The 17,798-nt window shown below is 42.2% G+C and overlaps 1 protein-coding gene across 2 annotated transcripts in view; it reads left to right on the top strand.

Moving 5' to 3' along the window:
* Positions 1-17,798, top strand: part of SH3RF1 (SH3 domain containing ring finger 1) — a 160,878-nt gene that overhangs the window by 117,182 nt on the left and 25,898 nt on the right. For both annotated transcript variants that reach the window (XM_073341607.2, XM_073341608.2), the window contains exons 8-11: positions 2,218-2,388; positions 2,575-2,834; positions 13,304-13,656; positions 16,616-16,956. In XM_073341607.2, coding sequence (XP_073197708.1) covers positions 2,218-2,388; positions 2,575-2,834; positions 13,304-13,656; positions 16,616-16,956 — 1,125 coding nt within the window. The remainder of the gene's footprint in view (positions 1-2,217; positions 2,389-2,574; positions 2,835-13,303; positions 13,657-16,615; positions 16,957-17,798) is intronic.

Raw genomic sequence — 17,798 nt, 5'->3', positions numbered from 1 at the left:
AAATAACAAAATTTACAGTTAGTATTTTCAGTTAATTTCTAATGTACAGTAATTTTAATAACATACACTAACAAGGAACACACAATAACTGATTAAAAATTTAACATAATATTTTTCCCTTAATAGCGCTGTTTTTTATAGTTGCTACAAGATGCTGGTGGTGTGTCATTAGATGGCCTGAGCACTTCTTGGGGTTATGATATCCCAGCACCTGTCATGCTGTAGTCTTTAATTGTTGCCCTTCACTTTGAACTCTTACCCAGTCAGGAAAGTAGAAGAAAGTGATTGTGTACCTTTTTATGTTTAAACTAAGGCTGTGAAACAATTAAAAACATTAATTGTGAGATTAAAAAAACATAGAAATCACAGCTTTAATCACACTGTTAAATAATAATACAGTAGCATTTATTTAAATATGTTGGGGTATTTTCTACATTTTCCAATGTATTTATTTCAATTACAATACAGAATACAAAGTCTACAATGCTCACTTTGTATTATTATTTGTATTACAAATATTTGCGCTGTAAAAAAGATAAAAGAAATAGTATTTTTCAATTCACCTCATACAAGTACTGTAGTGCAATCTCTTTATCATGGAAATGCAACTTACAAATGTATGTTTTTGTTGTTACATAATTGCATTGAAAAACAAAACAGTGTAAAACTTTAGAGCCTACAAGTCCACTCAGTCCTACTTTTCAGCCAATTGCTCAGACAAACAAGTTTGTTTACATTTATGGGTGAGAATGCTGCCCACTTCTTGTTTACAGTGTCACCTGAAAGTGAAAACTGGCATTCACATGGCACTTTTGTAGTTGGTGTTGCAAGGTATTTACATTTCAGATATGCTAAACATTTGTATCCCTCTTTATGCTTCGACCACCATTCCAAAGTGCTTCCATGCTGATGATGCTTGTTAAAAAAATAATGCATTAATTAAATTTGTGACTGAGCTCCTTGGGGGGAGAATTGTATGTGTCCTGCTCTGTTTTATCCACATACTGCCATATATTTCATGTTCCGCTCGATAATGATCCAAAGCAGTGTGGACTGACGCACATCCATTTTCGTCATCTGGGTCAGATGCCACCAACAGAAGGTTGATTTTCTTTTTTGGTGGTTCGGATTCTGGAGTTTCTGCATCGGAGTATTGCTCTGTTAAGACTTCTGAAAGCATTTTCCATACCTCGCCCCTCTCAGATTTTGGAAGGCACTTCAAATTCTTAAATCTTGGGTCAAGTGCTATAGCTATCTTTAGAAATCTCACATTGGTTCTTTCCTTGTGTTATGTCAAATCTGCAGTGAAAGTGTTCTTAAAATGAACATGTGCTGGGTCGTCATCCGAGACTGCCATAACACAAAATATATGGAAGAATGCAGATACAACCACAGAACATTCTCCCCACATACACATACAATTCTCCCACAAGGAGTTCAGTCACAAATGTAAGATCCTGCCCATAAGCCTTGGGTACTTCAGCCAGCCTAGCAACAAGGACCTCTGGTTCTACTTTAATGTGCCCGGATGAGCCATAGACTGGTATGGGACTTGGCATATGTACAAGCATGTCAAGACTAAGTTCTATGTGTGGCCCAACAATCTGGAATGGTGGCCGAAGCATGAAGGGGCATATGAATGTTTAGCATATTTGGCCCGTAAATACCATGCAACACCAACTACAAAAGTGCCAGGCGAACGAATGCCCGTTCTCACTTTCAGGTGACATTGTAAATAAGAAGCGGGCAGCATTATCTCCTATAAAGGTAAACAAACTTGTTTGTCTAAGCGATTGGCTGAAGAAGTAGGACTGAGTGGACTTGTAGGCTCTGAAGTTTTACACTGTTTTGTTTTTGAATGTGGTTATGTAACAACAAAAATCTACATTTGTAAGTTGCACAGAAATATTATTTCTTTTGTTTTATACAGTGCAAATATTGATTTTAAAAAAAGTGAGCAATGTACACTTTATATTCTGGGTTGTAATTGAAATAAATATTTTTGAAAATGTAGAAAAACATCCAAAATATTTATAATAAATTTCAGTCGATATTCTATTATTGTTTAACAGTGCGATTAAAACTGCAATTAATCACAATTAATTTTTTTAATTGAGTTAATTTGTTTTAAGTTAATTGCTTCAGTTAACTTTGATTAATTGACAGCCTTAGTTTAAACATTAGATAAACAGATTCATGTGCTTTCCTTTCTTCTAGGTATATTGCCATATATCCATACAGTCCTCGAAAAGAGGATGAACTGGAACTGCGAAAGGGGGAGATGTTTTTAGTGTTTGAACGTTGTCAAGATGGCTGGTTCAAAGGAACCTCCATGTATACAAGCAAGATTGGTGTTTTCCCTGGCAATTATGTGGCACCAGTCACAAGGTATGATTTTTTCTTTTAAGCAAATATCTGAATAGTTTACTTTTTTTCTAGTTGTTCACATTGATTTGTTTGTTATACTTAGCCCTAAAACCAGCTAATGATATGAAGAGCATTGCCTTTTAGTAACTACTTATGTTTTGGGTTTTTAAAAAATAACTGAATCAAAGGACTTTTTAATTTTGGCAGGACGGTGACAAGTGCTTTGCAAGCAAAAGTCCCCATGTCTACTGCTGGCCAGACAGGACGAGTGATGACCATGGTCAGCCCTTCCACTGCTGGTGGAACATCACAGAAACTTCAGGGGAATGGCCTGACCGTCCATTCCAATGTGGTCCCAACCGCTGTGGTTTCTGCGGCACATATCCAAACTAGTCCACAAACCAAGGTTCTTATGCACATGTCGGGGCAAATGACAGTCAACCAGGCTCGCAGTGCTGTTAGAACAGGTAAAAAGAACTTGTGCTTCACACCGAACATAGTCAGTCTGTGAAATTCATTGATGCAAGAGATCAGTCAGATAATGTGTATTGATTTTTTTTTTAAGAGACAGATAATTTCCTAAACTCTAATACACCTTTCTGAAATTGCTGAGTCACTCATTTTTCTCATCTGAATGCAAGGCAGAAAAAGCTATCCAATGTAATAAAAATATTTTTGATGCTGCAAAGTCCAGGCCAGGCCCTGTCTCTCCTAAACTTCCTTGTTGAAGCTTTCATGGTACTCCAGTAGATATCGGGGGGTAGGGAGGCAAAGATGGTCTATTAAAGTGTACATATAATTTAGTGACTCTTCCTTTCCTAAGTGAGAGAAAAGACATCTGGCTCCTACCCTAGGTGCTCTTCTGTGTTTGGAGAGCTGTATCAGATTTGTGAATCATGTCTGTCTTAGCCAGGTAAGAGCGAATTTCTACAGTGTTGACTCAGTCTGCCCAAATTGCGAGAAGTGGGGAACAGGGGAATCAAGTACTAGAGGCTGTGGTTCCATGGTGTTGCAAAGAGGTCCCAATAAGCAACCTAAAAATGTCACTAGTAGCAGAAATACTAGAGCAGATTGGTATTTGAGGAGAAAGTGAACCAACCTCAAAAGTCCATCTGAACATCAAGGTCCAGAACACTGAGGGAAGGAAGCCACGCTCCACTAGGAGGACTGCACTGTGGCTAGGTTTGTTCAATCTATATGTGATTATTTCATGTAGAGCTTTGCTAGGTGCAGAGTTATTAGTCTTCCTATGAAGTTTCAGATGTTGGCCAATGCGAGTGGCAAAGTACCAGGCTTGGATTAGTTCTTCTTCAAGTGGTTGCAGATGTGTATTCCACTCAGGTGTGCAAATCTCTAGCATGCCAAGGCCAGAGAACTTTGCCTAGCAGTACCCTTAGGGGCAGCATGCATGCCTTCCGGCCCCTTGTAGCCCCTCCCGTGGCTATTTAAGGGCAGTGCCACCTTGACTCCTCTCAGTTCCTTAGTTAAGTAGGATTTAGCCTGGTTTGATGCCCTTACCAGGTTTGAAACACTGCCCATTATGTGGGGTGGCTACCCCTAATAGTGACCCCACACTCTGTGTTTGTGTCTTGCAGAAGGGCACATTAAAGAAAAGTGCCCCATTTGTAAGTCATTCAGAAAGAGAATGCAGGCTAGAGACTTGCACTTAAGCAACACCTTATGGAGCCAGGCATGAGGCCTGTTTTGGAGCAGGGTGCATCCACTGATTGTCCAGCCCCTCAGAGAACTTTGGAACCGGCACAGGTTGTTGTTCCATGGCCAGATTCTGATTCCTCTCTGAGGAGAAAGAGAAATTGTTCTTTCTCTGGTCCTCTGAGTAGAAGGACTCTCAAAACAGATCAGAGCCACTCCAGAGCTTGGAGAGATTCCTTCTCATCTACTAAAAGGAGTAGAGGCTGGCACAGGGATTCCTTCAGAATACAGGACAGAGTTGGGCTATCTACCTGCTCTCTGGTACCAAGATGACTGGACACTGTATTGTTGATTCCGGCATCGTCTGTGGGACATCCATTGAATCTGGTGATGTCAGCACTGACTGTTTCCGTTCCACTGGCATATCTGGCAGCATCAGACTCACTCTGCCTTTCTGTTCCAGACTCTCCATTAATTCAGGGGGACTTAGCTGTGGTGGTTTCTTTTGTACACTCAGCACTGGCTGGATTGGTTGCAGAGTATTCCCTGTGCCAGCACTGTTTCAGTACCATTTAAAACTCAGCATGCAGAGCTGAGTTCAGCCTTTTCTTTGGTACCTAGGAGCTCATCGAGGCAGATACTGTCTTCAGTACTGACTATGTTTTCGGTGTAGACCACGCCTGACGTATTGGTACCAGCCTCAACTTCAGTACCAAAGTCCATTCCATTGCCAAGCATAAGTGCAATGCCTCAACCGGTATCTAAGATGCCAGGTACCTTAATGTTGGCACCAATGTGGCCTGCATATTGAGCTTCAGAAGAGGCTGGATGTTTGCTTGCTCCGCCTGAAGTGGCTCCTCCATTGCCACCAGGCTACTTGGAAGGTTCTTCGAGATTGAGCTTGGAGACATTTTCCACCTCTCCTTTCCCTTCCAAGTACCATTCTCAAAAAGCTTTGAGACTTCCTGGGGATCACCATCGGTACTGAGATCGGCACTATTCCAGCAGTAGGGAAAGGGGCTCTTGGCTCAATTCCTACTGGCCACCAATGCCATATCCTTATCCTCAGTAGCCTCTTTGGAACCCTTGGGATGTTCCTCAATCTGCGAAGTCCTGATCATCTGCGAAGTCCAGGATAAGGTCACCAGTCCCTTTGGTAGTCTCCCTTCTTGAGTCTCCCTCTCCGCCTACTCTGCAGAGAGACTGAGGTTGCTCCCTCTGAACTAGTTCAGCCTGAACCAATTTTACAGGGGCAGGTGTTGCTGCCGGAGATCTGATTATCTTCTCTTCCTTTTTCGCCTCATAGAGTGATTCCACAATGCTGGATTCATCTTCTCCCGTGCCAGAGGATTTTAAGTCATTCAAGATCTCCTGAGGCGAATGGTTACAGCCTAGGGCATTCAGGCTGAGTTTGTTCAGGAGAACATCCATAAGTTGGTGGACCTTCTCCAGCTGTCTGTTACAGGGAGGGTAGCTCTCTCGCTGTAAATGAAGTACTTTTGGAACGTACAAAGACTTTTTGGCATACCCTAACTCCCTTGCTGCCCACAACGAAGTGTACTGATGAGAGGTATTATGTCCCTCTGCAGGGTTTCAAGTGCTTTCACTCACATTCAGTCCCTACCTCTCTTGTCATTACAGCATCAAGTGAGAGGCTGTGACAGGGGAGGTATAAGTCCATGCCTAAAGACAAAGAGGTTAGATTTAATGGGAAGGAAAATTAATTCAACCGTGTCTTTACAAATGCACATTTCTAATCAGCAAGTGCTATTATCAAAATATAATTTTGTAATTAGGAGGCTATATCCAAAATTATGGATAAGCTGCTAGAAATCCTCCAGGAAATTGTTTAAAGCTTTCATTGCAGAAGGCCATCTAGTGGCAAAGATGTCACTACAGTCAGCACTGGATGTGGTGTGTGCCACTTCTAGGATTATGGCCTCAGCTACAACAATGAGAAGAGCTTTGGCAAAGTTCCTGAGGTCCAACAAAGCATAGAGGACTTACCCTTTGAAGATCAGTTTTTTGTTTTATGAGAAAACCAATGAGTTCTCAGAGCCCTGGTCTCTGTGTTTATTCCACATATACATACGCATCTGTGCCATGCGCCCACGTCCAGAAATTCAGTAGATCTCCTCATGCTCCCTACCAAGGACATAAGAGGCAATGCGGTCCGATGCCTCGCCAGTTCCTTCTTACTGCCAGATGTCCTGAGTCAAAATCTCTGTGTCCACTGGACTATGCCCAGAGTCCTGGGGTTGAAGAATTGTATCTCTTGCCCTCACTTCTTCTCTGAGAGCAACAATCACCAATGTTACTTCTGTGGCATGGATGAGACGCATATCTCTAGTAAGTGCAGTATTTGTGTCTTGTTTCCACCAAGAACACACAAAGGTTGTGAGCTTTGTCTAAGGAAACACCTTATGAAGAAGGCTGAGGCCCCACTCTGAACTGGGCAAGGAAAACCACCCACCCCATACATAGGACCCAATAGACATGCTGTACCCTCCAAGCATGAGCTTAGGAGCAGAGTCTGTAGCTCCTAAGCACAAGGACTCTTTACCTAAGGCTTCCCATGAGAGTACAGTACACTCTCATGGTCACAAGGACAGAACCCTGTCCTGTACTGTCCACAAGAAACACAATCCCTTCATGAGCCCATCAAAGTCAGGTGAGCCTTTGTGTGTGGTTCCTAAGGGACCAGCACTGCTGAAAACCTCTAAATTGGAGGGTACAGCATGCAAAAAGAAAACTCTGATTCTGTTGGTGATGCCAGCTACATAATACAAGGACCATCATTTGCCAGTTCTGTTTAAGAGTGAAGGTCTGGACTTGTCAGTACTGGCTCGCTCATCTAAGGACCACACTAGCTCTCAAGACATGCTGGAACCATTGGTTCTGACCATCGGAACCCCCCAACCCCACTCCAGACACTGGGACATACAGAGACATATACTACACCAAAGGATATCTTCCTGCCTTATGTGCAGTGCAGTCTCCCATCCTTTCCAGCCCGGCCCTCCTAAGGGACATTACGAGATGAGAAGATAATACTACTTCGATGTCTCAGGAACTATCTCATCTCCAACCATTGGGCAGGCATGCTCTGGTGCCAATGGCCCCACCATTGGAAGGGGAGCAGTTTTCGGGCTTGGATGAGTCAGAATTTCTGGCCACTCCTCCATCTCCTTGGAGAGAACCAAGCTCTAACAGGAAGTCAATGAGATCTGGATGCTACCCCTCCAGCTGTGACTTCCCTAGGGACCCCTGGTACCTATTTCCATGAAAATGTCACCACCACCCCAGTCAGGAGTTGCCCCTTCTCAAATCTCAGGGAGGTTGAGGGAGAATCAGACACCCCAATCTGGATTCGCTCTATCTCATGGCCTGGTGTTTGGTTGTGCATCAGAAGTAGAATGCTCTTGTTTGACACCCATTCAAGCTATCCTTTCCCAAAGTAGGAAAGGTTCAACTAGGACCTACTATCTAACTTAATGGAGATGTTTCTCTATCTAGATGCAGCGTAATGAGCCTTCTCCAGGCATTGCAAATATTCTGGTCATTTTAGATGATCTCCTGTCTCTTAAAAACTCAGGCTTTTCCATTAGCTCACTGTGGGTCAATCTCACAGCGATTAGTGCCTTCCTCCCTCCAGTGGATGGATGTTCTGTCTTCACACAGACACACCCCAAAAACAGTAAGATTCATGAAGGGCCTACTCAGGACCTTTCCACCAGTGTTCAAACCTACATCTCAGTGGGACTTCAATTTCATCCTGTCAACACTCACCAGAACATTGTGTGAACGATCGGTGACATGCTCCATCTCCCAGCTGTCCATGAAAGTTGCATTTTTAGTTGCTATCACTTCATCCAGGAGAGTGAGTGATTTGGGAACCCTCATGGCAGACCCTCCTGGCACACTTTTTCCACAAGGAAAAGATATCGCTTCATCTCTGTCCTAAATTCTTGCCCAAGGTTATTTCTGAATTCCATGCTAACCAAAGTATCCATTAATCTGTCCTTTTCCCAAAATCCCACATTTCTGCTGAAGAGAAAATACTTTCTTCCCTCAACCTCAGATATGCCCTGGTTTTCTATCTGCCAACGACCAAACCTATCAGAAAATCAAGACTTTCTCACCGTAGCAGAAAGGCTGCAAAGTCAAGCAATATCCTCTCAGAGAATCTCTAAGTGGGTGTATCATAAAGTGATACAGATGAGCCCATATACCTTCTCCTAACACAGGAGGACACATGCCATCTCTATAGCATCCCTGCAGGATGTACCATAGTAGATATATGCAGACCAGCTACTTGAAGTGCCATCCACACATTTGCTAGACATTATGTGCATATTGAGGATGCACCAGTGGGAACTGCAGTACTGCAAGCTTCCTCACATGGCCCTTCAGTCTGAGCATTGCTTGTCAATCACCCATGTGTGGAATACACATAGGCACCAACACTCGAAGAAGTAATGGAGGTTATTTATCTGTAGCTGGAACTTCTTTGAGATTTACGGTCCCTGTCTGTGTTCCATTACCTTCCCTCTATCCCCTCTGTTTCGGATCCCATTGGATTTATGGTCATAAGAAGAACTGGAGAGACAATGGCTCACACTACCTCTTGTGCCCTTGGTTGGGAACACGAAATCTACTGTGCATTTGTAGGCCAACGGACACTGCTTGTTAGAATTTTTTGGATTTGGGTATATGGTACACATGCATACCCACATGTGGAATACAGATAAGGACCACACATCTCAAAGACCTTCCAGTTACAGGTAAGTAACCTGCATACATTACATTCTTTCAGAGACACTCAGGCTACTTTATGTTCAATGGGAGTTTATACCCAGTGTCAGACATGCCAGTATGGAGATCAGCAACAATAGCAGCAGTATTTCTGGCAGTCAGCTTATCTGGCTAGACAGCAGGACTTCTCTAGGAAGAGAAATAACTCACAAACGAGAAGGTCTTCTGATTCAAATTTCAATCTGCCTGCCCATTCTCCATCAGCTTTGGGCATGCAATCAACTTGACTCTCCTGTTGAGGACAGCATTCCTGTTGTGATTACCCCATGATATTTCCTCCATTTGGGGGCAGGCTCTCCCACTCCTACAGTGCTTGGGAACCAATAACCATGTACAAGTGGGTCTTAAACACTTTGGATTGGGTTATGCCATCCAATTTTTGTCTATCCCCACCTCCCACCACCCTACCCCATCTTTTTTTCAGAGACCCCTCTCATAAGTCACTGCTCCTGCAGATCCAGACTCTTTGTTTCACAAGCTATAGAGGAAGTTCCCCTTCAGAATCAGGGAAAGGGCTTCTATTCTCATTACTTCTAGATCCCTAAATCAAAGGGAGAGGTGAGACCCATTCTGGATCTTCAAGGCCTCAACACATACATCAGATATCAGATTCAAACCTTGGCTATAATTGTCCCCCCATTAGCATATGACTGGTTTGCTGCCATCAGTCTTTAGGATGCCTACTTTCTTGTGGCAGTTTTCCCAAGCAACAGGAAGTTTCTGAGATTTGTAGTAGCATGTCAATATTATCAATACACAGTTCTTCCCTTTGGCCTATCATCAGCCCCACGTGTGTTCATCAAATGCATGACAGTAGTGGCAGCCTCTCTCAGCAGGATGAGAATTCATGTCTTTCCTCACCTGGATGATTGGTTACTGAGGCACAAGTCTGAAGCGCAAGTGTAGTAACCCTGGCCCTAGCACTAGCACCTGCTCCAGTTTCAACCAAGATGGGTAGTATTAGGGCCTGCAGCTATGATGCAGCAGCACAGAATTCTATTCTGGCAAGAGAGACAGCCAATGAGATGGCAGCTCAAGCTGGGGGGAGGCTCAGGAAGTGCCATAGAAGCAGCTGAAAGACAATTAAAGAAGAAGGAGGCTAAAAGAGAGCAGCGCTGGGTAAAAAGGGAATTTGCCAGAGGAAGCTGTGTTAGAGGAAGCAGGACCTGGAAGGGCCAGGACCAAGGAGCCGGGCGACAAGGGGACCAGGGTGTATGAACAGTGAGATTGACCACTGGGACGCTAACAGAGGGAATGCAGTTTGGGTGCAGTAGGTCAATGGGTAGGTCCAGGTGAAGAACTCTCATTCACAGGTAAGCCTGTTGGAAAGTGGTCTGGCTCTTTGTAGTGTCAAATGAAGAAGCATTGCCAGGCTGGAGAGAGGTGAAGTTGGGACATGAGAGGTGAATTCAGACTTTGCAGCCAGGGAGAGAAGTAGACGATTCCTTCTCAGGGGATGCAGCATGGTATTGACAAATTTATTTTATTGTGTTGGTAATTTACAGTTTATTATTCTCATAAGTAAGTATTTGATGTTACTTCATATTATTTATGTTCTTAATGAATTTCTGGGTTTTCCTTCGTAAAGTTTAAAAATTTAAGGTTTGCCTCTGCCTCTCCTCACAGTAGGCATAGCTTAGCTGAAGCCTGGAACACTGCATTAGTCCTCATTCCTGCCCAGTTCACACTTCATCTCTTTGATTTACTGGGGTTGATTTTGAACAAAAGGAAGTCAGTATTAATTCCAGCAGAAATAATCGATAATCACTGGGACCCTACTGGACTCTGAGTTTAAGGACTTTTCTACCAAACTATTGTTTTCAGACAATTTGTCACCTATGTCTGTCCCTCCGGTCTCATGCTTCAACTACTGTTCGTGTTTGTCTGTTGTTACTAGATCGTATGGCTGCAGTAGTACAACATGTGAGATTGCATCTTCATTCTCTTCAATACTTGCTCAAGTTGGTCTGTTTCCCATGTTGTCAGTCGTTGGACAAGCCTGTCTGAGTGCCACTGGTGCTCGTTGAGTCCCTAGAGTGGTGAGCACATCACAGCAATGCATATGAAGGTGTTTCATTTGCCCAGCCTGCACTGACCAGGACTATAGTTACTTATGGCTCCACAATAGGTTGGGGAGCACATCGAGAGACTTTGAAAGGTTAGGGTTTGTGGACAAAATAGGAAGCTCCCTTCATATAAACATCCTGGAGTTTGAGCAATTTACAATGCATGCTGGACCTTTCGAGCTCAGATCAAGGGCACAGTGGTTCACCTGCTTATGGACAATACCACCACAATGTATTATGTGAACAAGCAGGGAGGAGCCTGCTTCAACCAGCACTGTTAGGAAGCAATATAGTTTTGACTCTTTTGCATCAAAGAAGACATCACTTATCCAGCCACACACTTACTGGGGGCTCAGAATCAGTTGGCTGATCCCCTCAGCAGGAATTTCTCCCAGAATCATAAGTGGTCTCTGAAGAGCTGCATCTTCAGAGAATGGGACTTTCTGTCTGCCTGATCTGTTTGCTACAAGGGACAACAAGAAGTGCCATCAGTTTTGTTCCAGATCAAGTCTCAATCCAAGATCTTTAACTGACATCTGTGATTGGAATTGGAGATCAGCCCTGATGTATGCTTCCCTCCCAGTCCCTCTCATCTCTCAAGTAATTCTCAGACTGAAGCTAGATCATACCAACCTGATTCTTGTTGCACCAGCTTGGCCAAGACAATGTTGGTTTTCTGACCTTAAAAGTCTATCCGTTCAGTCTCCCAGGTCTCTTCCCCTTCTTTCTGACTTACTGATGCATCCTCTTGGATGCTATATGGTTAGATGAGAAGGAAGGAAGATGTTCAGACCCAGTTCAATGAGTCCTACTTAATAATAGAAAACCCTCTACTAGATCTACCTGTTTTCCAAGCGGAAGCATTTTCAGTTTGAGCACTAGCTCAAGGAGTCCAGACGATGCTAGCCCACATTCATTTTGAATTACTTGTTACATCTTAAGTCCTCAAGTCTGTCTGTCAGCTCAGTGAAGGTCCACTTAGCGGTGGTTTTGCATTCCACCCTCCAATCCAAGGGAATTCAATTTTTTCTCTTTCCCTGGTAGTTAGATTTCTAAAAGGAGTTGTCTATCTTTTCCCACCTGTAAAGAAATGGTTCCTTTGTGGGAGCTTAACACTGTGCTGGCTTCGCTCATGGGACCTCCATCTGAGCCTTTAGCAACTTGTTCTCTCTCCTTCCTTTGTCAAAAGGCAGATTTCTTATTGCCATAACATCCACAAGGAGAGTAAGTGAACTGCAGACCCTAACGGCAGGGCTGCCCTATACACAGTTTTTCAAAGACAAGTTAGCCTTAAGACCACAACCCAAATTTTTGTCTAAAGTGGTTTCACTCTTTTACCTTAAGCAAATATACTTACCTATATTTTTTTCCTAAGCCTCATTCAAATGCAGATGAACAGCATCTTCATTTGCTGGATGTGAGATGATCCTTGGAGTTCTATGTGTAGAGGACTAAACCATTCAGTCCATCACCTCATCTTTTTGTGTCCTGTGTGGATTGGATGAGAGGTTAAGTGATTTCTGCACAGATGATCTCCAGGTGGATTATTTCTTGCATTTACAGTGGCCTATGGGGTAGCTCAGGCCACACCATCACAGAGACTTGTGGCTCATTCGAGCAGGGCCAAAGCAACTTCAGTTGCATTTCTCAATGACACATCTGTATTGGACATTTTCAGGGCTGCCACCTGGTCTTCACTTCATACTTTCATCACACACTCTGCTATTATAACTGCGTCTAGATCAGGTACAAGGTTTGGAAAAGCAGTTCTACAGTCATTTTTAAGTATACTCCAAACCCAACCTCCTGGTGTTTCTGCTTGAGAGTCACCTGAGTGGAATACACATCATCAACCACTTGAAGAAGAAAAAGCACTTACTTACCTGTACTATAACTGTTGTTCTTTGAGATGTGGGTGCAAACGTATTCCATGACCCACTCTCTCTCCCTTCTGTGTTGGAATCTTGTGTCTGGGATTTTGGTGCAAAGGAACTGAGGAGGTCAGGGTGGCGCTGACCTTAAATAGCGATGGGAGGTGCCAAGAGGCACCAGAAGGCACGTGTGCTGCCCTGACGATTACTTCTAGGCAAAGCTCTCAGGCTTTGATATGCTGGGCCCATACACACGTGAGTGGAATATATATCTGCACCCACGTCTTTAAGAACAACAGTCTCAGTACAGGTAATTTTTTTTCTCTCTTCTGGTTTGGTAAATCTAATGTTGAGATGCTGTGTCATAACACCCACATATACTATTACAGTTTTCATGACTGGAGGGGTGATGGTGGGAGGGAAGCTTTTTTTTTAATAAGTTGTTATATCACTGTGACTAATGTCTCAGTGTGTATATGTCTTTGATAATGATACTTCCTTTCACATTTCCTCCCCGTATCTTCGTTGCAGTACACAGCCAAGAAAGACCTACAGCAGCAGTGATGCCGATACAGGCTCAGAGTTCAGCATGCCTCATTCCTGCAGCTGTGATCATTCCCCACCATTCTGTTGCTTCCCAGCAGCTCCAGCCTCAGCTTTCAAATGCTGCTGCTTACGTCACTCCTGTGAATATCAGCCGATCAAATGTTCCACTAGCTTGTGCAGCAGCTTCTTTAAACTCTTCCAGCATCACCTCTGCATCTTTAGATGGAGACATGAGTGGGAGAGCTGTGAGTGTTCACCTTGGGGCTCCTGCTTCTCCTGAAAATGCTTTAGCAGCTGGTGGGAATACTGCAGTCAGTAAACCAGACAAGGATAACAAGGTGGGCATGGCATTATATTTGCATCCCAGGCAGTGTCTCACTTCTATCACGTGAACTTTTTAAATAGACTTACATTCATGTCTTCGTATGATTTAACAGTAACATACAGTGGGCTTTTATGGAAGATTGAGCAAGTTGGTCATTCATTTGAATAATTGTATGTTAGGGCAAGTCCATACTTGTGAGAATAATTTAGGGTGGTGGGTGCATATTGGAGCAGAGGTATGATGGGATAAAGAGTAGGATACAGAGTCCAGCAGGATTAGGAAAGAGAATTGCTGCAGGTCAGAGGGATCAGTTGCTCTGTTGTTGGAATTCTTTATATTTCATGTGTTTCTTTCTGGAGCTGTAACCTGATTCCTGGATGCTTCAGGGGACTCTTGCATGGTCAGCAGCTCTAATCAGTGGGCCTCTGTAAGTTGATAGGTGAGCCTGTAAACACAAATTTATGAGAACATAAATTATTTAGTCTAATAAAATAAAGTTAATATTTAATGAAAATCAATATGTATTTAGTGTGTACAATTTCCTTAAAAAAATAAGTCAGAAAGAGTTTAATATTTTATGGCAAAAAAAAATAAAGATCATTTCCCTCATTATGTTAATACCTTAAATGAGAAAATTGACATTTATGAAAAGTTTAATTTCAGGATATTTCTGTTGAACAAGAAAAAGATCGTGAACTAAAATGTCAGTTGTAGAAGCATGGCTCTCTTCCAGATTCTGTGTTTAGTAGAGTCTCAATTAATCCATTTTCTTCCCCGTGCACAATTTGCTCCTTGCAGTGTTCTCCAGTACCACTTTCAATTTTAAACTCAAGCTTTCACCTTTCTCCATGGAGTGGTTCTTCCTGCTTATTTGATCTTGCTATTAGGCTGCATTTGAGGAAAAATATATTACATTTTCCTTTGGTTTTTAACTGTAGTATATTATTTGTAGTTTATACCCCTTTTGACCACTTTCTTTAACTCCTAGGTTAAACACTTGTAGACATTTGTCTTGTAACTTTTCCCTCACAGTCACTGCTTTGTCAAGCTATACATAAGTAGTTATTGTAATATTTCCCTACAGGCTAATCTCTGCTACTCTTAATCATTTTTGTTGTTCACCTTTAAATTGAGGTACCCGGTACTGTGCATTCATGTTATTACTTCATTTGCAGCAAACTGAGATTAGGCTGAAATGTCTTTTAGACTGAAGTTTTATTGAGCATCTACTGTTTTGGGAGTTCTCTCATACATACCTAAACTTATTCAGTCAAAGGGTTTATGTAAGAAGATCACTGCCAGACTCTTTAAAAAAGGAAGAAATGCAAAAGCGGTTTGAACAAATCAGTGCTGAAAAGGCTCTGGGGGTTATAGTGGATCACAAATTGAACGAGTCTACAATGCCATGTAGTTGCAAAAATGGCTAACTTCGTTCTGGTGTGTATTAACAAGAGTACTGTATAAAGTGTTGTTGTTGCCATGTTGTGTTTATTACAAATGCTAAACAGTCTGTTCAAACCTTATATTTAGCAATGACATTTTGACTTAGTGTCCCAGACCTAAAGAAGAGCTCTGTGTAAGCTCAAAAACTTGTCTCTCTCACCAACAGAAGTTGGTCCAGTAACCGGAGTGTCGTATTTAAGACATGGGAGGTAATTGTCTCACTTTGCTTGGCCCTGGTAAACCTCAGCTGGAGTACTGTGTCCAGTTCTGAGTGGCACACTTAGGAAAGATGTGGACAAATTGGAGAGAGTCCAGAGGAGAGCAACAATATGAGAAAAGGTTTAGAAAACCTGACCAATCAAGAAAGTTTAAAAAAAGGGACATGTTTATTTTTGTTAAAAAAAAAGACTGAGGGGGGACCTGTTAGTCTTCAGATATATTAAGGGTTGTTATAAAGAGGATAGTAATCAATTGTTTTCCATGTCCATTGAACATAGGACCTGAAGTAATGGTCTTAATCTACAGCAAGAGAGATTTAGGTTAGATTTTAGGAAAACTTTCTAACTCTAAGGGTAGTTAAGATCTAGAATAGACTGCCAAGGGAGGTTGTGGACTCCCCATAATTGGAGATTCTGTAAGAACCGATTGGACAAACACCTGTCAGGGATGGTCTAGGTTTATTTGGCCCTGCCTCAGTGCAAGAAGCTGCACTTGATGACTTCTTGAGGTCCTTTCTAGCCCTACATTTCTATGATTCTGTAGTCTTCGGGGGTTTCTGTCTGAGCAGGTAAAAAGAATGGTTACAATTCTCCCTTGTAACAAGGACACAAAACACAAACAATTCCCCTCCTGGCAAAATTCTGCTAACCATTCAAGATCTCCTTTGTGGGGAATAAGGGAGGAAAAATTGGAGGCACTCGTCCAAACCACAGGCTGTGGTGCAGATTATCCTCCCTGCTCAGTATCAGAGGAATGTCTCCTCTTTCCCAGGATCCTCCCCTATGACCAAAACTCTCAGCCTCTAATGGCTATCTCTTAAAGAGCCCTCAGCTGACTTCTCCACCCTGTAAACTCTCTTTTGAAGCATAGTGGTTGGCGTTTAAGGCAATCACTTGGCTGGGTTCATTTTCTCAGATAAGTGAAGGAGTTTAGCCCATTGGTGGTCCTGCTTGAGTGAAGGAAGGTGCATACATTCCTTTGCAGCAGAAGTGTTTTTCTTTTTTGGTTACTAAAAAAACAGTTCTGTATTCTTACAGCAGAAATTAGAAAAAGACATTTCTTTCTCTAGTAACTTTTGCAGCCAAGGGCATTTATTTAATGGAAATAATTTATAACACTACTTAGTTTGCTAGACTTAATCAAAATGATTACTTTGTGGAGGTCTCAAAGTATCTGTCCTTGTTAACGCAGTCCTCTGAGATCAAAGTGACCATGTATTTTAAAAAAATGTATTTCAGCTCTTCATTGTCTGCCAAATATCTCTTGTTTTAAAATGACTTTAATTTACACTCTTTATTTTTGCTTAACAGAAAGAAAAAAAAGGTTTGCTCAAGTTGCTTTCTGGAGCATCTACCAAACGCAAGCCCCGAGTGTCACCTCCATCATCACCAACTCTGGAGGTTGAGCAAGCAGCTGCAGAGATGGCCCTGCAGGGCGCAGTAGGGCCTGAGGTTCCATCTGCTGTCAGCCATGGCAGAGCTGGATCCTGTCCTGTGGACAATGAAGTCTCTGCAGCAGCACCAGCACAGGAGACTCTGCATCGGAAAACAAGTTCTTTGGATTCCAGTATTCCTATAGCACCTCCCCCTCGGCAGCCATGTTCCTCATTGGGCCCTGTCCAGAATGAATCCAGGCCTGTTGTTTGTGAAAGGTAAATCATTGCATGTGGCTAAACTGAGACAAACCGGCATCATTCAACAATATTTATTAGAGCTGGCAGAAATTATTCAAAATTTTGATTACATTTTGAAAATTTTTAACAAAAAGATTTGACAGTTTTCATGATTTTTTTTCTGGATTTTTAATGAACTATAAAGCCACTCATAATGTTTTGATTTTTTTAAAAAATTCCAATGATGTTTTTTAAAAAAAAATTCTTGATATTTTTTTCTCAGTTTATCAACCAGCTCTCATACTTATATATATATTTACTTCCTTTACATTATTTAAAGATTCTGGGACCTGTAAGCACTCAGATACTATAGTGGAGGGCAAAGTATAAAAACCTTGACAGATAACTTATGTATATGGTTAACTTTATCACCATGAATAGTCCCATTATTAATAGTGCATCAAGTTCAGTATAAGTCTTTGCGGTTTCAGGTCCTTGCTTGTGAATAGACTTAAACTGGAAACTTGTTAATAAGCTGTTGCAAGGTATTGCAACATTGCCCTAATGTCCTACTACTCTGAATCTCTTCCTCTGGGCAGTAGCTCCAAAAATGCACAAAACTATCTAGATTCTGAAAATCCTTGCTAGTTACTCTGAATCCCTGTCATTCTTAATTGATGCTCACCACTTTACCACAATGTACCCCCATAGCTTCACACTTCTGGGGTCGCAATATTACCCAATGGCTATGAAGTGAGTAGAGGCTATTCCAGTGCTAGAATACTGTCCATTTTTATTTTCCCCACACTATTTGTGCTAATATTGCACCAGTGACATAGGGTATCTTCTCCTTTGCACTATTTGATTAATAGTTCTAGAAA

Source organism: Lepidochelys kempii, chromosome 4 (genome assembly GCF_965140285.1).
Source record: "Lepidochelys kempii isolate rLepKem1 chromosome 4, rLepKem1.hap1, whole genome shotgun sequence".
In the NCBI taxonomy this organism is placed as follows: Eukaryota; Metazoa; Chordata; order Testudines; family Cheloniidae; genus Lepidochelys; species Lepidochelys kempii.
Note: the sequence above shows the minus strand (reverse complement) of the source record. Positions and strands in the feature narration are given on the sequence as shown.